General features: G+C 35.5%; 1 protein-coding gene across 3 annotated transcripts in view; it reads right to left on the reverse strand.

Moving 5' to 3' along the window:
* SREK1 (splicing regulatory glutamic acid and lysine rich protein 1) overlaps window positions 1-25123 on the reverse strand; it is a 38046-nt gene extending 12923 nt beyond the window's left edge. Inside the window, exons 1-9 of one of the 3 annotated variants that reach the window (XM_037062835.1) lie at window positions 24832-25123; window positions 16461-16594; window positions 10745-10860; window positions 8547-8711; window positions 8253-8431; window positions 6979-7109; window positions 5982-6096; window positions 1290-1409; window positions 458-844 (exon numbers count right to left, since the gene is read on the reverse strand). In XM_037062835.1, the coding sequence (XP_036918730.1) occupies window positions 458-844; window positions 1290-1409; window positions 5982-6096; window positions 6979-7109; window positions 8253-8431; window positions 8547-8711; window positions 10745-10860; window positions 16461-16594; window positions 24832-24992 (1508 nt within the window). In that variant the 5' untranslated portion in view covers window positions 24993-25123. The other 2 variants (XM_037062834.1, XM_037062837.1) reach the window with 2 other exon arrangements.
* Window positions 25124-25633: the final 510 nt, after the last annotated feature.

Genomic DNA, 25633 nt, shown 5'->3' on the forward strand with positions numbered 1-25633 from the left:
AGGTGATGTGACTTTGGGTGGTAAAAATATGATGCAATATACAGATGATATATTACAGAACTGCACACTTGAAACCTATATAATTTTATTAACCAATATCGCCCCGGTCAAAAAAATAACTTGTCCCTGCCATCCACCCTCCAAGACATATTAGCAGCAGTACCATCTACTGCTGCTGCCACCACCAGGTTAAAATAACAGATTACAAAAGATAAGTAAAACATTCCAAATAATTTTGTTGGGTACCATCCATCCTTCCTCCTCATAGGTTCAGTACTGTGACAAGCCTCGGTTAGAGAAATGTTTTCTTTGCAGAAGAAAATATTCTCAAAGAGGAAAATATTCTGATATTACAGTACTGATCCAACTTGTACAGAATAATCTTTTCCCCTCAGTTAATTCATGTTTACATTTGTCATCAGTAAACCCCTTGGTAAAAACTTTAAGTATAGCAAACCTGCTGGAACTACGAGATCTTCTTGAGGCATTGTAACTTCTGGGAGGTGTTCTGGATTTTTTATCCTTCTTTCTTTTCTCATCTATCTCTTTGGATCTGTCTTTTTCTCGTTCCTTTTCTTTATCCTGTTCTTTTTCCTTCTCTTTGTCTCGCTCCTTTTCATGATCTTTTTCCCGCTCTCTCTCTCTGTCCTTTTCCTTGTCTTTATCCTTATCCCGGTCTTTTTCCCGTTCTTTATCCCGATCTTTATCTTTGTTTTTCCCCCGTTCCTTTTCTTTTTCACGTTCCTTTTCCCTGTCTCTCTCTTTTTCCCTTTCCTTTTCTCTATCTTTTTCTTTCACTCTTTCCTTTTCCTTGATCTTTTCTCGGGTGTCTTTTCTCTTGTCCCTTCAAAAACAAAAATAAATAAGTAAACTCACAACTGAAGCAATTCTACTCCCCCAAAGAACCTCCCCTTCTTCAATAATTATCAACACAAAACAATTTATAATAGTTGTAAGACATCAAATATAAATCCCTATATATCTCAGTTATAACTTAAGCTGCTAAATAAATGATAACCAGGTGGAATTAAGTACAATAGTGAGGAAACCTCATGAGCCATAATGACCATCAGAGTCCAATCAATGGAAACCAATATAAATCATTAGTTAATCATCAATCATTACTAAATTAATCAAATTAATCTTTACAAAAATAACCAAATAGATCATTAATCATTACAAAATCTATCAGAAAAATGTTTCATTTCTCTTATTAAAAACCTAAACCACAACAGATTTTTAAGAAATGAAGCCACGAAATAATTATCCATAATTTTCCAAAAACTCACCGTGAATGCGAACGACTCCTTGACTTCCGTCTCTCCCTGGACCTAGAGCGTTTTTTATGTGGGCTCTTAGATCTACGTCTATCTTTTTGTCTTGAACGTGATCTATTATGGGATCTACTCCTAAAAAAAATCGTTAGAATGTTAAACCTTTTTCTTAGAATTTCAATTTGTTAAGATTTAAGATGTCTTACAAATAAGAGAATTTTAAAACCTATCCTGAAAGTCTATATCATTATTTTAAAATTCTCTTCTATGTAATCCTTCAGTTAGACTACCTAAAATAAATTTACTGGAAACTTTACCAGATAGATCGATCATTGTCCAGAACACACATAGAAACAGAGAAAGAATTTAAGTCATTTACAATAAACATCATTACTTCTGAGTTAAAAACAGATATAATCAAATGTTGAATTTGCAAGACCTTGATTTTATAACTATACAAACACAGCTATTAAAAGAAACTTTGTTAGGAAAATTCTTGAAGGAAAAATAACTCTTATTCCAATTGTGAAATTTGTTAGGTTCCTTTACCCCACTGAAATAACTGTTTACATAATGTGATTTTTTATAGTGAAATATTCTAGAAAACATGTATTAAAATATAACAAAACTGAATGCACACAACCTTAACAACGAAGTGAAGAGACTCACCAGCTTTGGAGTCAAGACAATCTGGTTCTAACACTCAGCTCTGCTACACACTAGCTGTGAGAAGTCTGGTTAGCCAATCTCTCTAAGTCTGAGTTTCTTCACTAGTAAATTGGGATAAGATTTATACCTACATCTTCTGGGGCTTTCACGAGGATTAAATCAAATGATACATGAAAAATTCCACAAAGGCTCTGGCACAGGGTAAATGTTTAAAATTCTTAACACTCAGTATTATCATCATCAGCAACATAAATGAAAACTTTAAATTCTATCTTTAATTTATTCCAGTGAGGTCAAATGAGCTTCCACAAGTATGCTTTATATAATTAGAACTCATCTTGACAGTCACAGTTGCATGAATTAAAACAAGTATCTATGAAAAAGATACACACAGTTAAATGCTTGTGGTATACTACAAAACCAGAAAACCCTTCAGATAACCCTTAATTAATGATGAAATCTTGTTTAATATTTTTTTTCAGTTAAAATTTGTGTTCTAAGAACTAATTTTCAAACTATTCATCTATTGCTTTAAAAATATACATTTATCTTCATACCAAATTTTAATATAATTCATAATTTGTTGAAATTTGTATCACTAATAACCTAAGAGATACAAAAACCAAGTAATAGGTATTAAGGCAAAAATGCAAAACTTAAAACATTTCAGTCCATTTTCAGAAATCCATATACGGATAATGTAGTAAGAGCCCTTATTTCTCTATAGTTAACAAAAATTCTTAACATCTCTGTTATAGTTAACCTTTCTAAAAATATAATAACTTGTTTTTCTCAAACAGTGCTTTCCAACTATAATTAAGGAACTCCCTCTAAAATTGTAAGCATAGCCCTAACAGATATAAGTTAAAAAAAAAAAAGAGAAACTGATCACTTGGTTTCCTATCTTACCCTGTAGGCCCTCAGAGTTACTGCCCAAGAGAAAACTATAAATTGTGACATTAAATATTTCTGTCTATCTCACCTCAAGTCAAAAAGCTAAAATCAAGAGCAAATGTAATCCAACCAACGATAAAAATTCGTTAGCAGTCTTCATTTTAGACTGTTGTACACAAGTGCATTTATCCATTTAACTGTGAACAAAGGGTAACTTACCATCATGTTGCATCAAGACCATTTGTAAGTCAGTTGTTTCCCACAAGGTATTATAAAATATTTTATAGTTCCTATGCTGGTCTGTAAAGATTACTTAACTTTAAAATAATAATTATAGTACTGCCCACCTTCCCTAACACTGTCCCTATGAAAAAAACATACAAATTTGGAAACAAAAAGTAGCAACGCATCATCCCAGCCCTAACCAAGGTCACAGTGACAAGAAACCAGTTCCTCCCTCCTAACATAAGAAAAGGAAGGAATAGCCCCAGGTGGCGTAGCTTGGTGGACTGAGCACTGGCCCTCGAACCAAAAGTCCCAAGTTTGGTTCCTGGTAGGTCCATGTGTCTGGGCTGTAGGGCAGACCCCCCCAGTTAAGGGCTTTCAAAAGGCAACCAATCTGATGTTTCCCTCACACATAAATATTTCTCTCCCTCGCCCCTCCTTTTCCCTCTCTCTAAAAATAAATAAATTCATTAAAAAAAAAAGCCAAAAAGGAAGGGAAAGGGTGAAGGGGAGACTTTAAAAGTACCTATCAACAGTGAAAACTGACAAGAGGGTGGGCATTCAAGAACAAGAGCTCCTACAACTCACACTCCTGATAAGTCTAAGTCAGAGCCAGAGCTGAGGGTCTCCAGTCACACCAGCAAGGGAGGGGAAGCTAATCAATGCCTGCCCTCCTCTTCCCCTACTACACTGGGAAAGTTACTTCCATGTCAAGATCCTTAAGTCAAATGGTTTTTGGGTAAGGGTCTTCTTTTCTTTTAAACAGAACTCACCCTCTTAAGAGGTTCTTATTTAAGAACTTAATAAAAGCTATGTGTTTCCATAAACCATGTATAAAAAATAGTATACGCTTTAAGAAGTGTATGTAAACCTGTGGTATATAAGTAGATATGTTCATATATGTGTATGTGTGTATACATACAGTAGACCCTTGAACAATGTGGTGTTGGGGTGCTGATGCCTACACAGTCGAAAATGTTCTGAATCCCCCAAAACTTCAGTCATCCCTGCTATCCACAAAGAACTGGTTCCAAAACTGCCCCCTCTCCCCACCAGACACCAAAAACTGCAAATGCTCAAGTCCCTTATACAAAATGGCATAGAAAATTATGTACAGTCAACCTTTTGCATTTGCGGATTACCAACTGTGAACCAAAAATACCATCTTCAATCTGTGGTTGGTTGAATCCACAAATCCTAAACCCATGGATATGGAGAGAGCTGACTATACTCATATATTTATTGAAAAGAACTCACATATAAGTGGACCCATGAAGTTCAAACCCACGTTGTTCAAGGGTCAATTGTATTGCTGAGAATAAGCAATTTAGCATGTTACATAGTTAGATGGACCTACATGAAAGCTACTGTAAGAGAGAACCATAGTTAACAAATTTCATTCAGACTGAATAATCTTCCCCTCACCACCACTTGGAAGAGGAAAATATCCAAAGGTACTTAAAATAAGAAGTAAAAACCTTAAAGTGGATATTTTTTTGCCCCAACAAATACAGTATAGATTTCCAGAGATTATTAAGGAAACAATAATGTTAATCATTAAGTTTTGCTTAATTCTAGCCTTAGAAAACCATTAAGGTATTAGATTTGGAGCCTGGCTCTTGTAAATCAACACATAATGAGATTCAAGTCATTGGTCTTTTTTTTCCTCACAAAAGAAGTTGTTACCCTTCAGTTCAATTCTGTATTTCCTCACCATTATGTTCACCACATCCTGCCAACTTCTGATAACATCCACAAGCTAGTACCACCGTTTCTATACCCCTTTCCTTCTCCAATTCTGGCTTCCGCTGCACTGGGTCATTCCTTGTACATGAAACAACGTCTTTCAGTTGGATTTGAACTTGCCCTTCATGTACTAGGCCTTGGATGGAGGAATAGATAGTAAAACCACATCCCAGAAGAGATTTTGCAAACTAGTAATAACAGGAAGCACACACACCAGTACACAGTAAAAAGTACAGTCTACTAGAGTAAAAGAATGAGTATCATATTTTCATATCGCATTGTTTCAATCTCCTTCAACAATAGAGAAAAACAGACTAAACTGAGCTTGCTGGTGAGGTTCAACATACAGCAGCATACTGGTTCCCTTCCCTCCTCTAATACACCCACACCACATGCACATTTACTTTTCTCTACCTCTCCTCTTTAGATGTAAGTACATACATACACACAACATGCAGTTAGGATTCACTACATATATTTTCACACTTCAGTAACAGCCCCTCCACATCTTTGAGAAGACAATAAAACTTAGCACTTTAGGCTCACAAATCAAGATGGTGTTGCAAGCTTACATTTTGAGGTGCCCTTTGTGCCAAACACACAACAGATTTAAAATAAAAATCAAAACACAGCTGGGCTCAAAAATAAGACAAACAAAACAGAAAGAGAACTAAGCACATACATTAGCTGGAACTAAGTCACAAGCTACTCCTATGTTTCAAGTCCCTAAGTTCTGGAGATAGGTAACAATCTGAAAACAAGATCTGGGGTGGTACTTCCCAGACCTTATGGGGATGGGGCGGGGGATACAAGGTCCTGCAACCTCACTGATATTTTCAGCATCACCCTACCCATGGTGTTTCCTTTTTCTCAATTTAAAAAGTTTCTGCCGGTTCTGTATAAAAACTAGTTTACTCTTAGAAAAATCAGAAACAGAGCATTTTATTAACATAGAAAACCAACTTCTAAAATGAAAATTCAATTGAAATAAAAATTACAAATTAGATAAAATTTCAGTCTTAATTGTAGTATTATAATTAAAGCAATATTTAATGGTAACCATATTTCCTGATGAACTCTACAAAATTTCTAAATTCTGATATTTAAGTGAAACCTCTTAACTATTTTAAATACAAAACCAAAAAGATTTAAAATGATGGCAGAAATTCTCACCTGTGTTTTGATTGTGATCTTTTCCTTCTAGAATGGGACTTTGAGCTAGACCTGGATTTTGAACGAGTATGGGAACGAGATCGACCGCCTTTTCTTTCATTGCTCTTTCCAGACTCTGGGAGGAAAAAACCACTTTGCAGTGTAAGCTCAGAACAATTAAAGATCCCAGTTAATAATCAGGCACAAGGGGAATGTACCACATATAGTGCAAGGGGCCTACTCTCTGTATATCCTCCTCCTGTGCAATTATCCTTCAGAAACATCCAAGAAAGTCATTGCATAAACTCGTTGAGTGCAGCACCCTGCAGCAGTACATATAAACCAGATGATTATAAACAGCTGTTCGTAATATTTTGTTGCTGCCATAATGTACGATTATAACATGTCTGTAATTTCTATAACAGTGATTTTAAATCCTTTCTCCATTTATTTTTCTAGAATTGAAACTTAAATTCTGAGTGCTAATTTAGAAAATTTGCTCAAATGTAAACACCTAGACATTTTTAGACCTGATTTTAAAATTTTTGTTAGGAACACGAAAGTTTGAAGAGGTAGATGTCCTTTTTGCCCTGCTAAAATATGTCTGTGTTTTTCCTGGATCATGGACTCTCTGTTTTATTTTTAAAATAAAACTTTGATAAAAAGTGAGTCTGTTTAATCATCACATTTAAAATATATTTATTCTTGTTTTTAGCCTCACAGTAACATTTATACTTTGCTTTTAAGCAAATCAGTTTTAAGCACTAATTTTACTCTTAAAGTATAAAAAACTGACTGACTCAGGCCAATGTGCCTCAATTCAGTATCAGGGGAAAAGAATGTTTGTGCTAAGTACTTCTTTGACCTTTGGCATTGATAAGTGACTTACTCTTTCTTGAGTTTCAGTCTTCTTGTTTATAAAATGAAGGGACTGAACAAGATAATTTCTAAAGTTCCTTGCAGTCCTAAGATTCTATGATCTTAAACTACAACCTATGTAACAACACTATGGCCTTACCTGGTTCAATAGCAGCTGAGATAAATGATTGAGCCTCTCGTACTCGCTTCATTACTTCTTCTAACTCCTTAGCTGCAGCCTGAGGTGTCATCTCAGGGGGTTTTACTATTGCATTGTTGGAGTGATTTATTCTAAATTAAAAACATTAGCATATCACAAATACACACCATCTTTTACAAAACAAGAAATAAATGTTTACGTGATACGTATATTTCTAAACCAGCATCTTGAAAGCACACTGAGAGTAACACAGCTAAATACAGAATAACCAATACCAATCTCAAAACCATGATGTATCTCATTCCATGATGTATCACCTGCCATCATCTCTTGCTAACAAAGTCAAAAACCTGAATGCTAGCTAACTCAATAACTTGAGTAGACCAGGACAACTACTTTCCTGCACAGCTCAGGATTATAATAAATTAAAATGTTGACACCAATATTAAAATGAATTATTTCTTAGATTATAAAATTTTATTAATTGATAACCTCTGTACCCCTGGAAGACAAAGGGGAAGATGGACCACAGCTGAGTAACAACACAGTTTGAATGTGGGAAACGTCAAATAAAACTTTCTCTACTGGGTAAGAGTGGTTTCTCTGATGCACACAGATGAATTTGGTCTGCCTCACTTACCCCTTCCACAGTGAGAAGACGAGCATTCACTAAGAACAGTTACAAATATTTATCCTTTAATAGCAGCATCCTGATCCAATTGTATAACTAAGGCAACTGCCTATGGAATTCAGATAAAACTGTTACCTCAATAATCTGCATGAAATAGAATTTCTGGTATTGAGTATGTGGCAGGCTACATCAATTTTTCATTTTGCAAACAAATATGTGAGCCAACTGTAAAACTCAAAATGCATGATTTAAATCACTTCTAGGTATTGAACATTATTTTTCTCCCTGGGATTTTAGATTTAATAAAATTCTTATTACTGTATTATTAAAGTTCAACCCATGTGTTAAATTGTCTATCAGTCTAGTCATAATACAGAACCAACTGACTTGTTAATACTTATGGGGAAAAAACCCTACAGTCCTTATGTGGGGTATGTGAACAACATTAAAATTGACCTTAGAAAATAGGATGTCTTCAAATACCACCAAGCGCTAAAATGAAAAGCGTATCAGGCATTCATTTTACTTAACACAAAGTCTTCCTTTCCACAAATTGCCAACTACCATTACAAAAAAAGCCTTAATTATATCAAAAATAAAGTTTCTCAAAACCATTAAAATTTCTTTGTTTAGGGTTTCTTACTTCAGTGGCCTGTCTCCAAACATAACTCCATTAAAAGCAAGGGCCCTTGGTACAGAATTTTGGTCTGCAAATTCCACAAAAGCAAACCGAGTTGGCTGAGTCTCATCACCTGCCATCCGTACAAATTTCACTTCCCCAACTTGTTTAAAAAATTCAAGTAGCTGATCAGCTGTCGTCGTCTAAAGAAACAAAGTAACATTTTAATATATTCTTTTCTTGAAAAAATCAGGTAAATATTATTTTATCAATCTGTATGATTTTTAAGAAGGAGGAAAGAATCAGTTTCTTCATTACCTGGGAATTTAAATTGCCAACATAGACTGTTCTCCTGATTTCATCAATTTTGGAAGGATCCACATTTCCCATAAGTGGTGGCTGTGGTATCTCTCCAAGTGTTGCAATATTGGGGTCTAATGCTGCTGCTGGTATAGCTCCCAAACTGCTAAGGGAAACACCCAGCTATTTAAAAAAGAAAAAGAACATATTTTTTGTTAGTATCAAAAATTATCATCCTCGCCCCAGTTGGTGTGGCTCAGTTGGCTAGGTGTCAACCTGCAGAGCCAAAGATCACTGGTTTGATTCCCAGTCAGGGCACATGCCTGGGATGCAGGTTTGATGCCTAGTCGAACATGTACAAGAGGCAACTGGCTGATGTTTCTCTCCTTCTATTTCTCTCTCCCTTCCCCTCTCTCTAAAAATAAATAAATAATATTTATAGAAATTAATCATTCTCTAATCTTGAACAGATGTGATCAACTCGACAAGAATGGGAAGAAACTAGGGACTCCTAGCTTTAAGCCAGATGTATGTCTAAATTATTGAAAGTGAGGTCACAGTACTTTTGGATGTTAGAAATGTAACACAATTTCTTAATACCTGGATGTTTTACATCCTTTTAAACTTAACACTAAAAACAGTCAGTCCACATTACTTGCAATAGTTATATTCTATAAAGTTGCCACAACACTGTATTATTATACTGAGCAACTGCTCCTAGGGAAAATACAAGGCTAGGTTCCTACAAGCCTCTGGTCACAGTATCTTCATTAACCAATACATAATTTTGCTTCATGTGTATTTGTTTAAAGACACCTTATTTAATATATATTGTTGATTCATTAACACTGAACTCATAGCCAAAAGCACTACCAACTCACTCCTGAATGAAACCCTATCTAACACACATTTTCTGTGTAGGGCACATCACAGCCTTCCAACCCCTAGAAACAGGAGGCAGCACTTTAGAACTACACTTGAGAGCTAATTTAAACAGTGAAATCACTAAGAATTTTCAAGATAGCAATAAAATATAGGGGGTGAGGAGGGTAGTGACCTAGGGATTAACATACTAAAATTTACTAAAATATATCCAAAATAAAATTTCTACAAAGCTCAATATAAATGATCAACTGTTGAATTAAAAAGCATTTCCCCCTATAAATCACAATGCAGGTCTCCTGCAGAACAAATCAATGTCATGTAAAACTAAGAAGACCTAAAATCTTGTACTTCAAAGTTTCAGAAACCATTTTTATAATTTGGATAATTTAACTACAATCATAAAGTTTATGAATTCACTCCCTAATAGTCCAGTACTACAAAGCTAGATAAAACTTTCAATTACAGTAAGATTTATATTTTGTCTTGGGTTTATTTTGGAAGAAAAATGACCCTTCTTTTAAAATAAATGTGATCAGAATTTTTTACATAAAAACTAAGAGCACAGTTAACAGCAGTATCTTCTTTAACCCCACTAGGAAATGACAAAGAAGGCATTAAATTACTATTTAATTCCACAGTTAATGAAAAAATATTTTGCCATGTTTCTACCTTGTTACAGTTTCCCAGATAAATCCTTCTCTTAAATATTTTTTCCCATTATCAGGCTGTGAATCAATTCATATTTTAATAATAAATGTAGTCCTCATGAATTGGAAATAGAGCCACCTAGATTCTCCAATTCACTGTGCTATATCTAAAATGCTGAGTTTCAATAACCAATTTTCTAGAATAAGCAAATTTAAATACATTTTCAATTACTTCCAAGTTCCAAAAAGTACTTTAAGTCAGTGACAACATGAGGGAAATAATTCAGACAGACATTTAGGATTCTTTCCATTTAAAAACAAAGATTCAAAATTAAAAAGGTGTTTTGTTGTTGTTGTTATCCTCACCTGAGGACTTTCTTTCATTGCTTTTGGAGAGAGAAAGGGAGAGAGAACAGGAGAGAAACATCGATGTGAGGGAGAAACATCAACTGGTTGCCTTATCATACGTGTGCCAACTGGGGATCCAACCCATAACCTGGGTATGTGCCTTGACCAAGAACCTGTGCCTTGCTTCGAACCTGGAAGCCTATGGTCGACAGAACAACCCTCCAATTAACAAAGCCACGCTGGCCAGAAGCAAAATAAAAATTCTCTAAGCTCTTTATTTAACTAATTAGATGGTTGAACATTCCTCCCTTTTAGAAGAGGGCATCTAGTACTCACTGTAGTCAAGGGATTTGGGGTCGGTATGGGAAGCAAGCCTGCACCAGGCATCAGACTCGTCATAGTTGGAGCAGGAGTCAATAAAGAGAGGGCTTTGGATTCCTCTGGAATTTTACCTGCAGAGGCAAGTTTCAAACATTACAAAAAGCAGAAACACCACACAAAATTTACACTATGATTTTACAATTACCCTTGCACTTAAAAAATAATAATAATAATAAATGAATCTATCAGATTCATATAAAGAAATAAATTAGAACTTAAGTCTTTCCTTTTATCCTGCTCTACTAGGAAAAATAAAAGTGAGCAAAACTTCAAAGACTAACAATCTCATTAATGGAATATTATTTTAAAAATTGAATAATGTAGACAATTATTTAACACTTTGAGCTATGGGTCACCTGTACTGGAAACTTAATGTTCATGAACCAAACGATATCAAGCATGGACGCTTTCCCAGGACGGTGTTTTCGCGGTGATCGAAAGTTGTGTTACACATGACAACCGTTCGTGTTGGCTGCATCACTAATAGCACACAGAACATCAGATACAGAAAAGAAGAACATTTTTTAAAGTTTAATCCCCAGAAATGGCAAATAACCAAATTAGTTAAAAAAAAGAAAAAGAAAAAGCAAATTGAAATTTGTTCCTTACTGAGTGCCCCTATGCTGTTATTGAAACTATCTACTTGTGATGAAAACAATTTTGATAACCTTTCCAACAAATTCCATTCAATTTCAAGTAGACAGAAAAAAACCAAAAACCTACTGCATGTAGTCAGCTTCAATTTAAAAGGAAGCCTGTGGTCATTTAGTTAATAAGGCACCTCATCAACAATGTCAGAAATGCCCAAAACAATTCAGGTTTCAAGAATATCTCTAGGAAAACTGCTAAAGTGTTTCAGAATACCTAACAAAAAAGTTCCTTAGTCATAGGAAACTTTTAAACCATTGACTTTTAGAACCAATTTATGCATACTTATCTGAAGAGAACTAGCTGATGCCTAAGTGTATTGCTTGTAAACATCTCAATTTCCTAGTAACAATAATGACATAACACTGACATAATTGTAGATGCTAAGAAAAAAATTCCAATGACTAAAAGCTGAAAACGTTACTGAAATAAGTACATCAATTTTCCATATTTAATTACTGAATTCTAATCAATTAATTTTGATAAGGACTACAAATCTCATACATTTTTCCTGAACCTCTCTCTCTTACACTCCACCCCCCAGAAAAAATTATTTCTAAAAAAGTTGACTACATATAGCTATTTTAGAAGAACTACACATAATTAGTTAGCTATTCGTTTCCATTATGAATTCTTCAAAAGTAATTTAAAACAGTGTACAAAGTCATGCTAAATTGAAAATAGCATATGGAATAATTTTCAAAAGCACCATGCTGGGTTTTAGTGGTAAAGACACTATTTGAAATAACCAGATATGCAGAGATAAACCTCTAAACAGTATTATCTAAACATAGCTCTAAACATGAATGGAATTCAAGACGGACTTTAAAACTTGCTTCAAATAATGGGTACACCTTGCTTATAGAAACAAAAAAATGACATTTTATTAGCTTTAACAAATGTCTACTTTTTCCTAAGCTTTGCAACATCTAAGTCTATATTACTTTAATCTATTAATTTCAAAAACAAAGTTATTTTATTATTTCAGTGTAAATTCTGCACAAGCACAGATTTTTTAAAACATGCATAAAGGTAAATGAAAGGTACGAGGCCTAACTGAAAACATCAAATAACAGTAATTTTGTATGTTACTAGTATTAACACATGTATCTGTATACCCACAAATATACTATCTACATATATTATCAGACCTGTTTTAAATAGGAATTTTCAAATGTTTGTAAAACCTGAATGCATCTTGATAAAGCAACTGAGGTCCTAAGGTAAAAACCCTGTACTTTACTAATTTATGCATCTAAAAAAACAAGAGTTCCAATCTAATAAAGTTCCAATTTAATGTTATTTGTCAATTAAATAAGCCAAATTATCCATACCAAGAATGTAGAAAGACTGCCCAAACAAAAAGGGTATTCAACACAGGCCAAAGGTTGAATACTTAATACCATAAAGACTTTCACCTTTGGCTTAAAAAACAGCATCAGTAGATGATCTGACTCTCATTGCCTCACAGTAGTAAAAAGCTATTATAAAGTCTAACTGTAAGCACACTGTTTTTTCTTGTCCTAATTACTATTAAAAATACTTTAAAAAAGAAATTCTATTACTTGACTTCCAAGATAGAATTCTATCAAATTTACCCTGTAAATACTAAAATAAAACACAAATGAGCATCCAGCATTCTTCCTAAATTATACTCAATGACAACTGAGAACAATGTTTCTTAGTATTAAAGTACTAGTCCTAATCTCAGAATCTTCTGAAAACCTACTAGCCTTTGAATATTTTTCAACCAAAAGTTCAAGCAAACAGAGAAACATACACAACTAAGTATTCAATAGTTTCTCTAATATCCATTTTCGTTGTAGGCAACTGATGTCTTGGTAAGTCAAGGAAATGTTATTTTCTATAATGAATAACTATCATAAAAGTAGAAGTTTCTTTGTGTCCTCTACCCACAGATTGTTGCAAGAAATTTACTTATTTTCCCTGATTCTGTATGTCTACAATTCTAGGAGGAAGGATACTATCAGTTGGGTTTTTTCAAAAGATTTCGACTTGGAAGAAAAACTGCAAAAATGTTGCACTGAGATCAGAAAATGTTTCTAAATCATCTTTTAAGAACAAATGTACCTAATCAGTCTATCACCAATTAAGATTCCTACATAGTCTCCTTAACAATGTATCTTAATTTACTGTGAAAATTTATTTTATCTTAAGGTTGAACTCTGCTGATCATCTCCCCATATATTTTGCAATGCAATGTTATGAACCCTTAATGAAATACCATTTACAAAGAACTGGAAAACCAGCTCACAAGTTAAAGTGAAAGAGATTTAACAAAACAAAAACAAAAAAGGGACAAAATAAAAAGAAATGAAATTAAAGTAAAACAATAAAAAACAGAGACAGGGCGTCCATCTTCTGCGGTTCAGACTCCGATCTCATTTCCCCAATGAAGGTTTCACTTGACGGCCGGTTTAGTGGCATGGCAAACAATGCCTAACTCAGGCAAGTGTCAGGCAAGTGTAACAGGTCTGCCTTGGCCAGTCTAGTCATCTAATAATGCACAAATATCACATAGAGAAAACATACAAAACCAAATTAATAGTCAAAATCCATCTACCAGAAAATGTGGACATAAAATTATGACTGATGATTAGGCTGACACCCTTGTTATGTCTGACCTTATCTTTTTCTAAGTGTTAACATTTATAAAAATAAATCCGAGATGCACACAACAACAAAAAAGGTCATATTTAGACAAGTATAACAAAAGTATATTTTATTCTGAAATGGCATGTTTTAGTAACAATAACTAATGCTGAAGATGTATGAAACTATTACACATCAAACATTACTTATACAGCTCAGGATCATCTCATAATACTGTCTATATTTTTTTAAAAACAGCAAATTGACAGAAACTGAAAAACTTTTCTTAAAATTTTGTTCTATGGTTTTCTTATTTCTTTTATAATGCTGTTTCTACAACAGCAAGGAGAAATGGAATCAGGGAAGCAAACAGAACCCTGTTTATAGCACTAAAGCACATCATTCACAGAACTTACTCCAATGGAACTCTTTCCTTCGGTTTATTTCAAACTCACTTTGTTATCTTTTTTGGTACAAAATATAATACATTGTTACTCTGCTTGCAGTGCATAATCAGATCTTTAAGAGCTCACTATGACATTCTTTAGGTTCTATAAATTCATCTCTATCATACATAATTTAATGAAAAATTGTATCTGAATGTTTTCCTAATGCCAATTATAGGTAAGTGTTCTAAAATACTTGTAAGTAAATTGCAATAAAAATATTTAAGTTTTCATGTTCAAAAATGATGAAACTTTGTCTCAAAATGATATTAAAAAAAAGTGAAAAGCTAGCATAATGTACATTTATTCATCTCTATCAAGTTAAAAAAACAAAACCAAGGAACCTCTATCTGCCCATAACCTTGAACATTTATAACAAATCACGGCCAGGGCTTCTCAAATACTCCATTAAAAAAATCTATGGGACTACAGTAAGGTTCCAACAAAGCAATAACTGATAAAATTCCTTCTTCTAATTCTGTAAAAAGCAAACATAATACAGAATCTGTGTTGTTGATGGCATATTTTACTAGTATAATTAATAATTAATATTCTTGTTTAATAAACTCTCTACTTGATTTTTTCCCCCACGCAGTTTAGTTGGTGTGAAATTGGTATGACCTTGGTTTGCAGAACTAAACAACTACCAGCTCTTTTCTTACCTTACTCTCTAATTCTAGGCTCATTGCCCTCTTACATATCAATAGATAAAGATAGATTTAGCAAATAATTAATATATTTTTATTTTCTCTACCTCACTCTAACTCATAGGCATGGATGAGAAAAGTACTTTAGAATTCATCTGAAAAAAATGTTCTATTTTCTATTTTGGGACTCCAAAAATAACAGTATGATACTTGTATGTGACTAATGTTTTTAACATCTCAGAATAGCATTCTGAAATAAGCATAAAACCTTGAAACTATAAAATAACATTATACATGTTATTTTAATGTTAGCCTGGTTTTTCAAAGAGGTTTTAAAACATTACATATGAGAGTACATTACATTGTTTCACGTAAAATTTTTATGTTGTAAAGTTACTACTATCCACCAGTAAAAATACAGTTTAAAGACATTTAAATTGTAATAACCCAATTCTAAAATTCATGTACACATGCCACAGCCAATGCTCTGAATAAGTGAATTACACACCAGAACTGTCAAATTCAGCACAGCTTATTATATGAGTGGCTCTGTAAATAGAAGTTACTAAAAAATAAATATTAGTAACAATTAGCTCTTAAAGCAGGTTAAGTTGTAAAATTTAACAAATAATTCTAAGGCCACAGTCTTGTTCACATCTTCAACAACTATTTCCTTAATGGAGGAAATTTGCTTTTCAAGATTTTTCTTCAATTACAATACCCCTCCCAAAAAGGCAGAAGAAAAAGTAAATTACAGTTGCACAGCAAACAATTACCCTGAATATGAAATAATTGTCTCCGTTATAAGGTAAATTACCTTAAGAGAATACTTTAAAACTTTAATTATTAATGTTTTTCTTATAAACATAAATATTACTTAATGACAATTTGGCAAAGATGTGTACACTTTTTATTTATGTAATACTAACTTGGTACACACAGAGGCAAGTGCTTACTAATTTACACATTTAAAATAATTTCCCGAACCAACCTACTTTTTCTTTAATTTTAGAAAGCTTTCTTTGCAACTTACCAATCAACTACAGAAAGCCAAAGTAAACCAGAGAAGCCAAGTAATTTATAAATTTTTTAAATGTTTAGCTATTTATTAAACTTAAGTAACAAGTGAACCATTTTAATATATTTTACTAGTAAAAAGTCCCTTCTCCAAATTTCATTTTTACATACATACACACAAACACATATACACACACATGCCAAAGTGATATCTACTTGCCAATTTCTAAGAAAGCCAAATGTAGTTAACAAAAGGACACAGATTAAAATAATAAGAAAAAAAACATGTGAAATACCAACCTTCTGCACAAGGAACAACTATCAGAGCTCTGTCAATAAAAACCGTGTTAGTTAGATGCTGGGCCACGCCAACACTTGATGGGTCACGAAACTTAACATAACATACTTTGGAAGAAAAAGCAAGAGGTGTGTTGCTGCAAGATAAAAAGAAAAACAATTAGACATATAAACGTTTGATTGGTTTGTCATTTTCATTCAATTTCTTCTCAGATCTTTACATAATCTTATGTAATCAAGACTTACAAAGTTTTGTTGCTAAGGATCATTAAGACATAAAATAACAAAACTTATTCTTTTAACTGTGATATGTCTGCAGAGACTATGGCAATCTACACAGGCCGTCAGCCTTATCTGTATGAAATTTAAATTTAAATTTAAAAACTTTAATTTTTTTATTCTGAGTGAAATGTGAAAACAGCTGTTTAACCCAAAGATGCTGGTCCAATGTATGAATAGGCAAAATCCCTTTATAACAGCCCCAATCCTCAAGACTCAAAAATTTTATAATCACTTTCAACCCTTCCCTGGCATATTTAAATCTCTAAAAACTTCCTAACAGTCTTAGAAACAATGAGACAACATGGAATTAATGTTAAGGTATTCTGCATATACTAGACTACTTCAGGCTAGGCAGCAGCACTATGATTTTCCAGAGAAAAGATTTCACACAAAAAAACTGTACAGATTATATGCAAAAGAGGAAAGACCCTTACGAGTACTACTAGATTCAGTTCCATCTAGGCAGGCTTACAGTCAAAAGAAACCAGACGCAGCACAGATGAAAACCATTTTTCTATATTATGAATCCATCTTCTCAGACTGCAAAATACACTTTCCTCATGGATGATCATTTTGTCAGCATGCCCATTTAATTGTTTTCAATTAACGTCTTTAATTATCTTTAGCAAGGAAAAAAGACCCAAACAAAATATATACCTATATAACGTAAATGTACAATACTTTAAATCATTAAGGTTTTTCCCACTTAAAAAAAAAGAGATCATTTGAAAAGTATGTCTTTTGCGATAACAATAATTTTGTTTACAAAGTAGGGCAAGAAAGTTGACTATAATCCTAGAGCTAGTAGTAAATGGCACAGATGAACTTAAAATCTAACCAACTTATTCCAAATTTCAAGCAATCTTTACGATTCAACTGACCAAAAATTTAAAACAATCTTACTGTACTGTTTAATTAGTAACTTTGCAAATATTCATTACTTTTAGTATAAAAATACCTTTCACATACAGCAACAAACCCATCTCGATAATGGTAAAATATATATATATATTTATGCTATTTGAAACTTAGACCAATTAGACCTGGCCAGGGGGCCAGTTGGTTGGAGCACCAAAAGCTTGTGGGGTTCAAATCCAGTAGGGGCAAGGTAAATCTGCATATAAGCAAATACAATGGATGGTTCTCTCTCACATCACTGTCTGTCTGTCTGCCTCTCTCTCCCCCTCTTCCTCTCTCTCTAAAAGCAATTAAAAAATACATCCTCAGAAGAGGATTTAAAAAACTGTGGATAAAAAAATACAAGTTCAAAATATATTTGCATTTAGAACTTGAAACCATTCATATTATTATTAACCTAACTAAACTAAAGTTGCAAAAATAAAATAAAGCTCTACCTCTTTCTTACCCAACTCAATCCAATTCACTGCTGCCTAATGCCATTCAATTCAGGTTTCGGGGGAGCCCACTCCAATAATCCCTACCTCAACATCTAAGTCAACCGCTTCATGCATTTGTCTCTGAGATGAATACCTTCCCATCCAGACTTAAGTCACCTTTACATTACCAAGTGTCCAAGCTCTAGACTCTTCGTTCCAAGAGACTGCTGGAATATTACACCTTAATAGTCACCAGACCTAACCATAACTTATTAAGTCTTAAAATTCATCATTCTCCTTCCTCACAATTCCTGCCCATTGTCCTATACTTCACATCTCAACTACTTAGCCGAGTCAGATATTTGGGAGTCACTAATGTGAGCACCATTAGTACTGGTCAATGAATACTTCCGAATCTCCTGGCTACATAGTAAAATTCCATTTCTTTGTTCCTTGAAGTTAAGTGTAGCCATGCAATTTCCTTTGGCCAATTAAATTCGAGCAAAACTGCCTTGTCACTCACTATTCAGCTATTCAGTAGTTCCACAGGCCATCGCTCAGCTCTTTCCCTCTGCCACAGTGACCAGCAACATTCAAGAGACGGGTGGCTGATAGATACATCAGCCTCATCTTAGAGTGTCACAATGAGCAGAGTTCCCCACCTTACCAGTTTAGTATAAGAATGAATCTTTTTGAAATCAATCTTTTGGAGGTTGTTTCTCTCCTTGACCCTTCCCCCTTCTTCAAACAATTGTTCACTATATGCTATTAAGACTACCCACCAAATATGTGTGACATTAATTCAGGCCCTCGTCATTCCTCATTTGTATCAATACAATGGCTCACAACCAATCACACTGCCTCAAATCTCAACTCCTTATTAATGGTCTTCCACAAAAGCTACCAGAGTGATCTTTCTAAACCCTAAGTTTCATCATGTCACCCCACTGTTTGTATTTCCTCAAAGACACCCTCTGTTCTTGCTTTATAATCTAAATGCACCCAAAATCCAGGCATAAAAATACTTGGGGTCCCCAGAATGCAGAACATCTGGGCCATCTGTGTACATGCTGTTCCATTTGTTTATGATGTCTTCTGTAACTTCCTTTTTGAATGCTAATTCCACTTTTCTTCAAGGCTCAAGTTTCCTGAAAGCCATTTTAAGATATCAAAGTGATTAGGTACCCATCATATATGTGCTACCAAAGCATTCTACATACTTTCAGCACAGACCTTATCACAGTTTCCTATGTGGAACCCTCAACAGATGTACACTTCTAGCCACAACTGATTAGTCACATGATACCAGGGCCCATTTCACTGGCTAACCAGCAACCAATAATTTGGGTGGCTTGACCAAATGGACTGGAAGCAATCAGATTCTCTTTCTTTTGCCTGGAAAGTCACTTAGTCAGGATGTGGGCCAGATGCCAGGTGAGTAGGGAATAGGTCTGTAAAGAAATTGAGCAGATACACAGAAACAGATTGGGCTGACAATGCCTCTAAAAAGAGGCTTTTTACCTTGGATGCTGAAACCTTTCTGGCTCCAAGTCCCAGCTCCCATGAGGCCTGGTTGTACTAGTCTTCATTTTTCAGTTTAGTGAAATCTTAGCTTTTCAATGTCTCTTCTAAGCTGGGTTGCATAGAACTGTTCCTGTCTTTTGCAACCAAAAAAATCTACAGCTACAATGAACTATTAAATCTCTAATGACTGTAACAAGTATACACTCTCTTTTACAAATGAAATCAAGAAGCTGACAAACCAGCGCTAAAACTACATTTCCCAAATTGACAGATCCTTTTGTGAAAGAATGAAAACCTAAATAATCACTGTTGAAAGCTGAAAATACATTTCCAAATCATTTGAAACAAATACAGAAAATGTGAGCCTGGTTAGTAAAGCAAGACATGACACCAACGTTTGGGAAGGCCAGAAATAAATAAACAATTCTGGTCTAGCCCTGACCAGTGAATGTGAGCATCATCCTGAAAAGCAAAACACTGCCAGTTCCATTTCTAATCAGTGCACAAGCCTGGGGGGCGGTTCAGTCCCCAGTCCGGGCATGTGACAGAGGCAATCAATCGATGTCTCTCTTTCTCTTTTCCCTCCCTTCACCTCTCTCTAAAAATAAATAAATACAATCTTTAAAAAAAATCTGGTCTATTCTGAACAGCATTATCATAGGAGCATGGATAGTAGACACAGCTACACCACCACTTTAAGCAATTTTCTTCACTTTTATCTCCAATTACCTTTCTTAAAAGGGAGTAAAGATTAACCTATAGTTATTTAAACAAATGTAAACATTTAAACTTTTCAGGAGAGGCAGTAACACTATTTTATTTTGAGCATTAGGGGCTAAGTTATGATACAGTGGCAAGCATAAATACAGATAATTAGTATCTTGGTAAATTGCAAATCAGTATGTTTCCAAATCTTATATTTAAAGCCTTCTCTCTATTAGATTTTACTTTTTGCCCTGGCCAAGTGGTTCAGTTAGTTGGAGCACCATACCATACACCAAAAGATTACAGGTCCAACCCCAGTCAGGGCATATACCTGGGTTGGGTTCAATCCCTGGTCGAGATGCATAGAGGAGGAAACCAATCGTTTTTCATGTGGATGTTTCTCTCTCTTCTCCTCCCTCCCTCCCTCAAACCCTCCCTAAAATCAATAAGCATATCCACAGGTGAGTATTAAAAAAATCGATTTTTCCTTAAATTTAATAGGATTATCATTTTATAATACAACTTTAACTACAGGTTTAATTTGGTCTATATGTATGCCTCTAAGGAAAGTAGCAGTACACAAATACCAGATTTTATTTTGACCTCATTTGTTGAACTGCTGTTTTTTAAAATACAAAACTTTCTACAGCTGTTTTTGTACTTTTCTTTTAATTTTTAAAAGATGTTATTTGTTTTTAGGGGGGAGGGAGGGAGGAAGAGAAGGGAAGTATCTAGGTTAGATTGCCTCTAGAAACCACCCAACTGAGCACTGGGTCTGCAACCCAGGCCTGGGCCCCACAGGGAATCTAACTGGGACATTTTCCACTTTGTGGGACGATGACTAAACAACTGAGCCACACTGGTACGGGCAATTGCTTGTTTTTCCATTGGAATTCCTGAGGGTTTAATGCAGAAATCACAGAACCAACTTTCTGAGCATCATTTAAATTTCCTGGGCTGGAACTGGTTATTTTGTTTTTCATTAACCATGGTGATGACCCTACACAATTTTTTAAAAGACAATGTGATAATAATATACTCAAGATTTTATTACATTAACACCCTCTGAGGATCTATTGCAAAGAATATAATAAAAACATGGACAAAGTATATAATTTTACATTAAAAATATAACAGAAGTTATAACAGGGTTTCTCAGTAGGACTCCAGTGGTACTCTGCATGGCACAATTCTTCCTTGCACAAGACCTTCTAATATGACTGACGCTTACCCAATAAATGCCAGAGGGCCCTCCAACCATTGTTGACAATCAAAGTACACATTTCAAACACTCACTTCCACCTAAAATGCACTGACTTATTTACACACACACCAAAAACAAAAAAAACAGCCAACATATCTCCAATTATAGAATTTCAAAAACACACAAACACTGGAACAAATTAGTCTGTAAATATTACTATAAATAAAACACAACATGAAAAATGTTTATTATAGGTTGGGTGTAAAAATTTAACCCAAAAGTTTGATCACACTGTATCAAACACATATAAAAAAGACTTGAGGAAAACACATGGAAATGGAAAGAGGTTTTGACTGTAGTAGAATCAAAGGTGGTATTCCTTTTTCTCTATTTTTCATAAAGTGACTCTATTGGTTACATTTTTTAAACTAAATAAATTTAACTAACTGACAGATTTTGCCTTTGTTATTAGTACCTCCGAAGACCAGAGATTTAAGGAAAAAATCAACAGTAATGTTAGAAATCAGGGTAGAATTACCCTGTGAAGGGAGGCACAGTGCAATCTCTAGGGTGTAGGCACTCTGCTCTGGGTGCTGGTTACACAGGTACTGAAGTTCACTTTGGGTTAGTGCACTTCTCCATGCACTTTTCTGTATGTATGCACATTATACCGTAATAAAAAGCTTGCTGCAAAAATTTCTTGCTGTCATCAACATCAAAATGTTAATGACAAACTAGTTTCATATTCCATCAAGAAATGAATTTCTACTCAGCTTCTAAGTATTTATCATAAAATACTATTTCTGTAACACTGCAAAAACAATTATGTCTTCAATACGACAATTATTACTGCACTGTTACCCATTTCAGCCCAAATTTGCAAACAGAGCTTTAATGTACCAACCAGATTATAACTTCATTAAAGCATGCCGATATTTTTGAAAAACAGGAATAAGGGGTTGCACTTATGGAAAACTGGTTAAGGGTTTTGTCTGGCCCATATGTGTTATATTTATGTTACAATTTTGCAAACATATTACAGTTTATGACTCACTCCAAATTAAAGTATCGTGTTTAAGTAAAAAGCTTTTTACTCTCTTTGACTTTTATACTGCAAGTAATTAACACCTGAATTCAAAAAACAGTTCATGAGTCCTGACTGGTGTGGCTCAGTGGGTTAAGCGACATCCTGCTCTGAGCTGGGCACGTGCCTGGGTGGCCAGCCAGGTCCCTGTGTGAGGATATGCAAGAGATAGCCAATGGATGTTTCTCTCCCTTCCCTCTAAAACCACATACTCTTTAAAACTAACGAACAAAAACACAGTTCATTACTAAGTGTCCGAATTACTGGCAGCATGTTGCCACTCAAGCTCAGATTTCAACTATGTAAGTGGTATTATGTTGGCAGTGAAGACTATTTTGTGATGCATTTCTACCTTATGACACCCACCATATTACCACCTTAATTAAAAACAACGTTAGTTTGTAATGGTTTACGTACAAAGTATTTTATTGCTTGATTTCAATTTTTGCAGAATACAGCACTCCAAGCACTCCTCAATTAAGAAATGTTTTGGTTAAATGAAAAGATTACAAAAAGCATTTTCAAAAGTTCTTAATAAGGTCGTCAACACTATATATACCTCAGCTAGTCAACAGAAATGTACGTGCATATTGTTGTACTAAGTTTTGTTGTCAAAAATGTATTACCTGAATATAACCATGAAGAAACTATCTATATAAAATCAGATTATCAATCATTCTATGAAATCAAACTACAAGACAAAATATCAGCATCATGAAAAGACTTTAAAAAAGGTGACAGGTGACTGTTTTAGACTAAAGGAGACAACCAAATGTAATGGTGGTCTTCAATTATATCCCAGATCAAAAAAATAAATTAAAAATTATTAGAACATTTGGAGAAACTTACATATAAATGTTACATATTACTTTATCAATGTTAAATTTCTTGGACACATTAATAGTATTGTGGTGCTATAGGAGAATGTACTTTCCTTAAGGGATACACACCTAAGTGCTGAGGAATGAAGAGTCACGGTGTCTACAACTACACACTTTCAGAAGGCTGGGAAAGAGGGAGAGCAGAGGTGGAGATGGGCAGCGGTAGCCAGAGAAAGAAAGAAACCAACTGGGGCAAACAATGAATGCTGGTGAAGGAACATGGGTCCTTTCCACTTTCCCCTATGCATGAATTACGTCAAAACAAAAGTAGAGGCAAAAAAAATTTAAGTTTAAGATCCAAATACCAACTTTTATCAGTATCTCTGCAATGCGATATACTCAAAGACAGAGAACTGAAGAAAATTTACATACATGCATCACTATGAAATAAACCAAAAAGTCAAAAAAAAAAAAACCCTCTTGGGAAACTCTGTTCTCTTCTTTCAAAGGATTTCGACACAATAAACAAAATAGTGAGGATTTTAAAATTCTAACCTTTATCTTAAAAAAGGTTATGCGTGTAAGATCTGAACAACCCACAAACCCTTTTATAAATTTCTTAAGAAGATGGTATTGTACAAGGGAAATCTTGCTCCAAAATACGCTGCTTAGGAAGTGTCTGTGACCTGTAAATGCCAGGCCTTTCCGGACTTTTAAAAGTATACAGCAAAGATCATCCTGCACCAACTAATACTTTTTCTGGAAGGTTTAGGACAGTGTGACCTTCCAGGAAGAAATTTTTATCTGTTGCCAAAAGGGTGAATAGACATGTTCGTTTCACAACATGGATGGGCTCGGTTAGATTAATCAACATGATGCTAAATTTGTGAACACCACCCTGAAAACAAATATGGCCCTGACTCCATCCTAATTCCAGGCTTTCTCGTCAGCAATAACGGCCTGACACTAGGCCCTGAGAGCTGGACAGTTTCTCCGGCGCAGTCTCGGCGATTTTCACCTTACACACCAGACGTTAGCCTGGAGGACTATTCGGGGCCCACCTGCAGCCATCTTAAGTTCGGGAAAAAAGGGGAGGGGGAGACACTGAACTGGAGGGTTCCACGACGAGCACAAGCCCGGAAGGCACGAAAAAGGAAATAAACCAAAGGGATAAAGTACTGGAAAGCCTTGTGTAAAGGCTCGGTGCAGAGGTTAAATCGGAAAAGTCCGACCAAAATAAGGGTGGGATTCAGGGGCCCCAGGCCCCGGTGCCCTATTCAAACGTGGGCACCAAGGTAAGACCAAGCGGTCACGTGACGGGACCGCGCGCCCCCGTTCCGCGCTGTTCCCCGCGCGCCGCGGTCCCCAGGTCTCTACGGTGCCCGTGCCCCACCCCCAGCCGAGCTTGAGCACTTACTCCGGGGGGTAAAGCCGCAGCTCCTCGATTTCTCCTAGGAAGGAAAAAAGCGTCCGCATCTGCTCGCTGGTCACCGCCGACGACAGATTCGTCACCTGAATCACCGCAGTAGGGGTGAGGCCGAAGCCTAAACCCAAGCCGAAGCCTCCTCCGCTGTTCATCCCGCTCGTGCTACCGCTCCCTCCGGTTCCCCAACGTCCACGACGCGTCAGCGACCGAGCCGGGAAAGCGGTGCACGCACGGCCGCGAGCGCGCTCCCGCTAGCAGATTCACGGCGGCGGGCAGGTCTAGCCGCCAATTTCGCAACTCGCCTGCTCCCAGGGCTGTGCGCACCGGCCGGAAGTGTCGCTCCGGCAACCCGGCGGATCTCGCGAGGCTAGCTAGGGCTTGGGCTCAGAGAGGCAGTGTCCCTTGCTCGTGTTTTTCCCTCAAAAGTTTTTATCGATTTTCTTAACCGGGTTACGACTCGCCCAAAGTCTTGTGTTGCTGTAAACGTGAGGGACCCAGCTCTTGCCAGTCTCTAGGTAGGGCTACGAAACGAAAGGGGAACGAAAAGACCTGGCTTGCTAGTGCAGGAGAGGAATGACTCCCTGGCATCACTGATGAATGCTTAACCATAGTTAAAGAAACTATAATGCATTATTATAATACCAGACAACTCCTCCACCCCAACTATTTTAAAAAATTGGCCAGTGTCATAACTGAAAAAAAACAGAAAATTTTACAAAGCGTGTAATTTGAGGACAGGTAGCAAGATTAAGGCTATGTGGTCGTTGTTTGTAACTTATTCGCTCTTTCAACA

The sequence above is a fragment of the Sturnira hondurensis genome, unplaced genomic scaffold, assembly GCF_014824575.4.
Source record: "Sturnira hondurensis isolate 20B ecotype Veracruz unplaced genomic scaffold, ASM1482457v3 Scaffold0014384, whole genome shotgun sequence".
Lineage (NCBI taxonomy): Eukaryota > Metazoa > Chordata > Mammalia > Chiroptera > Phyllostomidae > Sturnira > Sturnira hondurensis.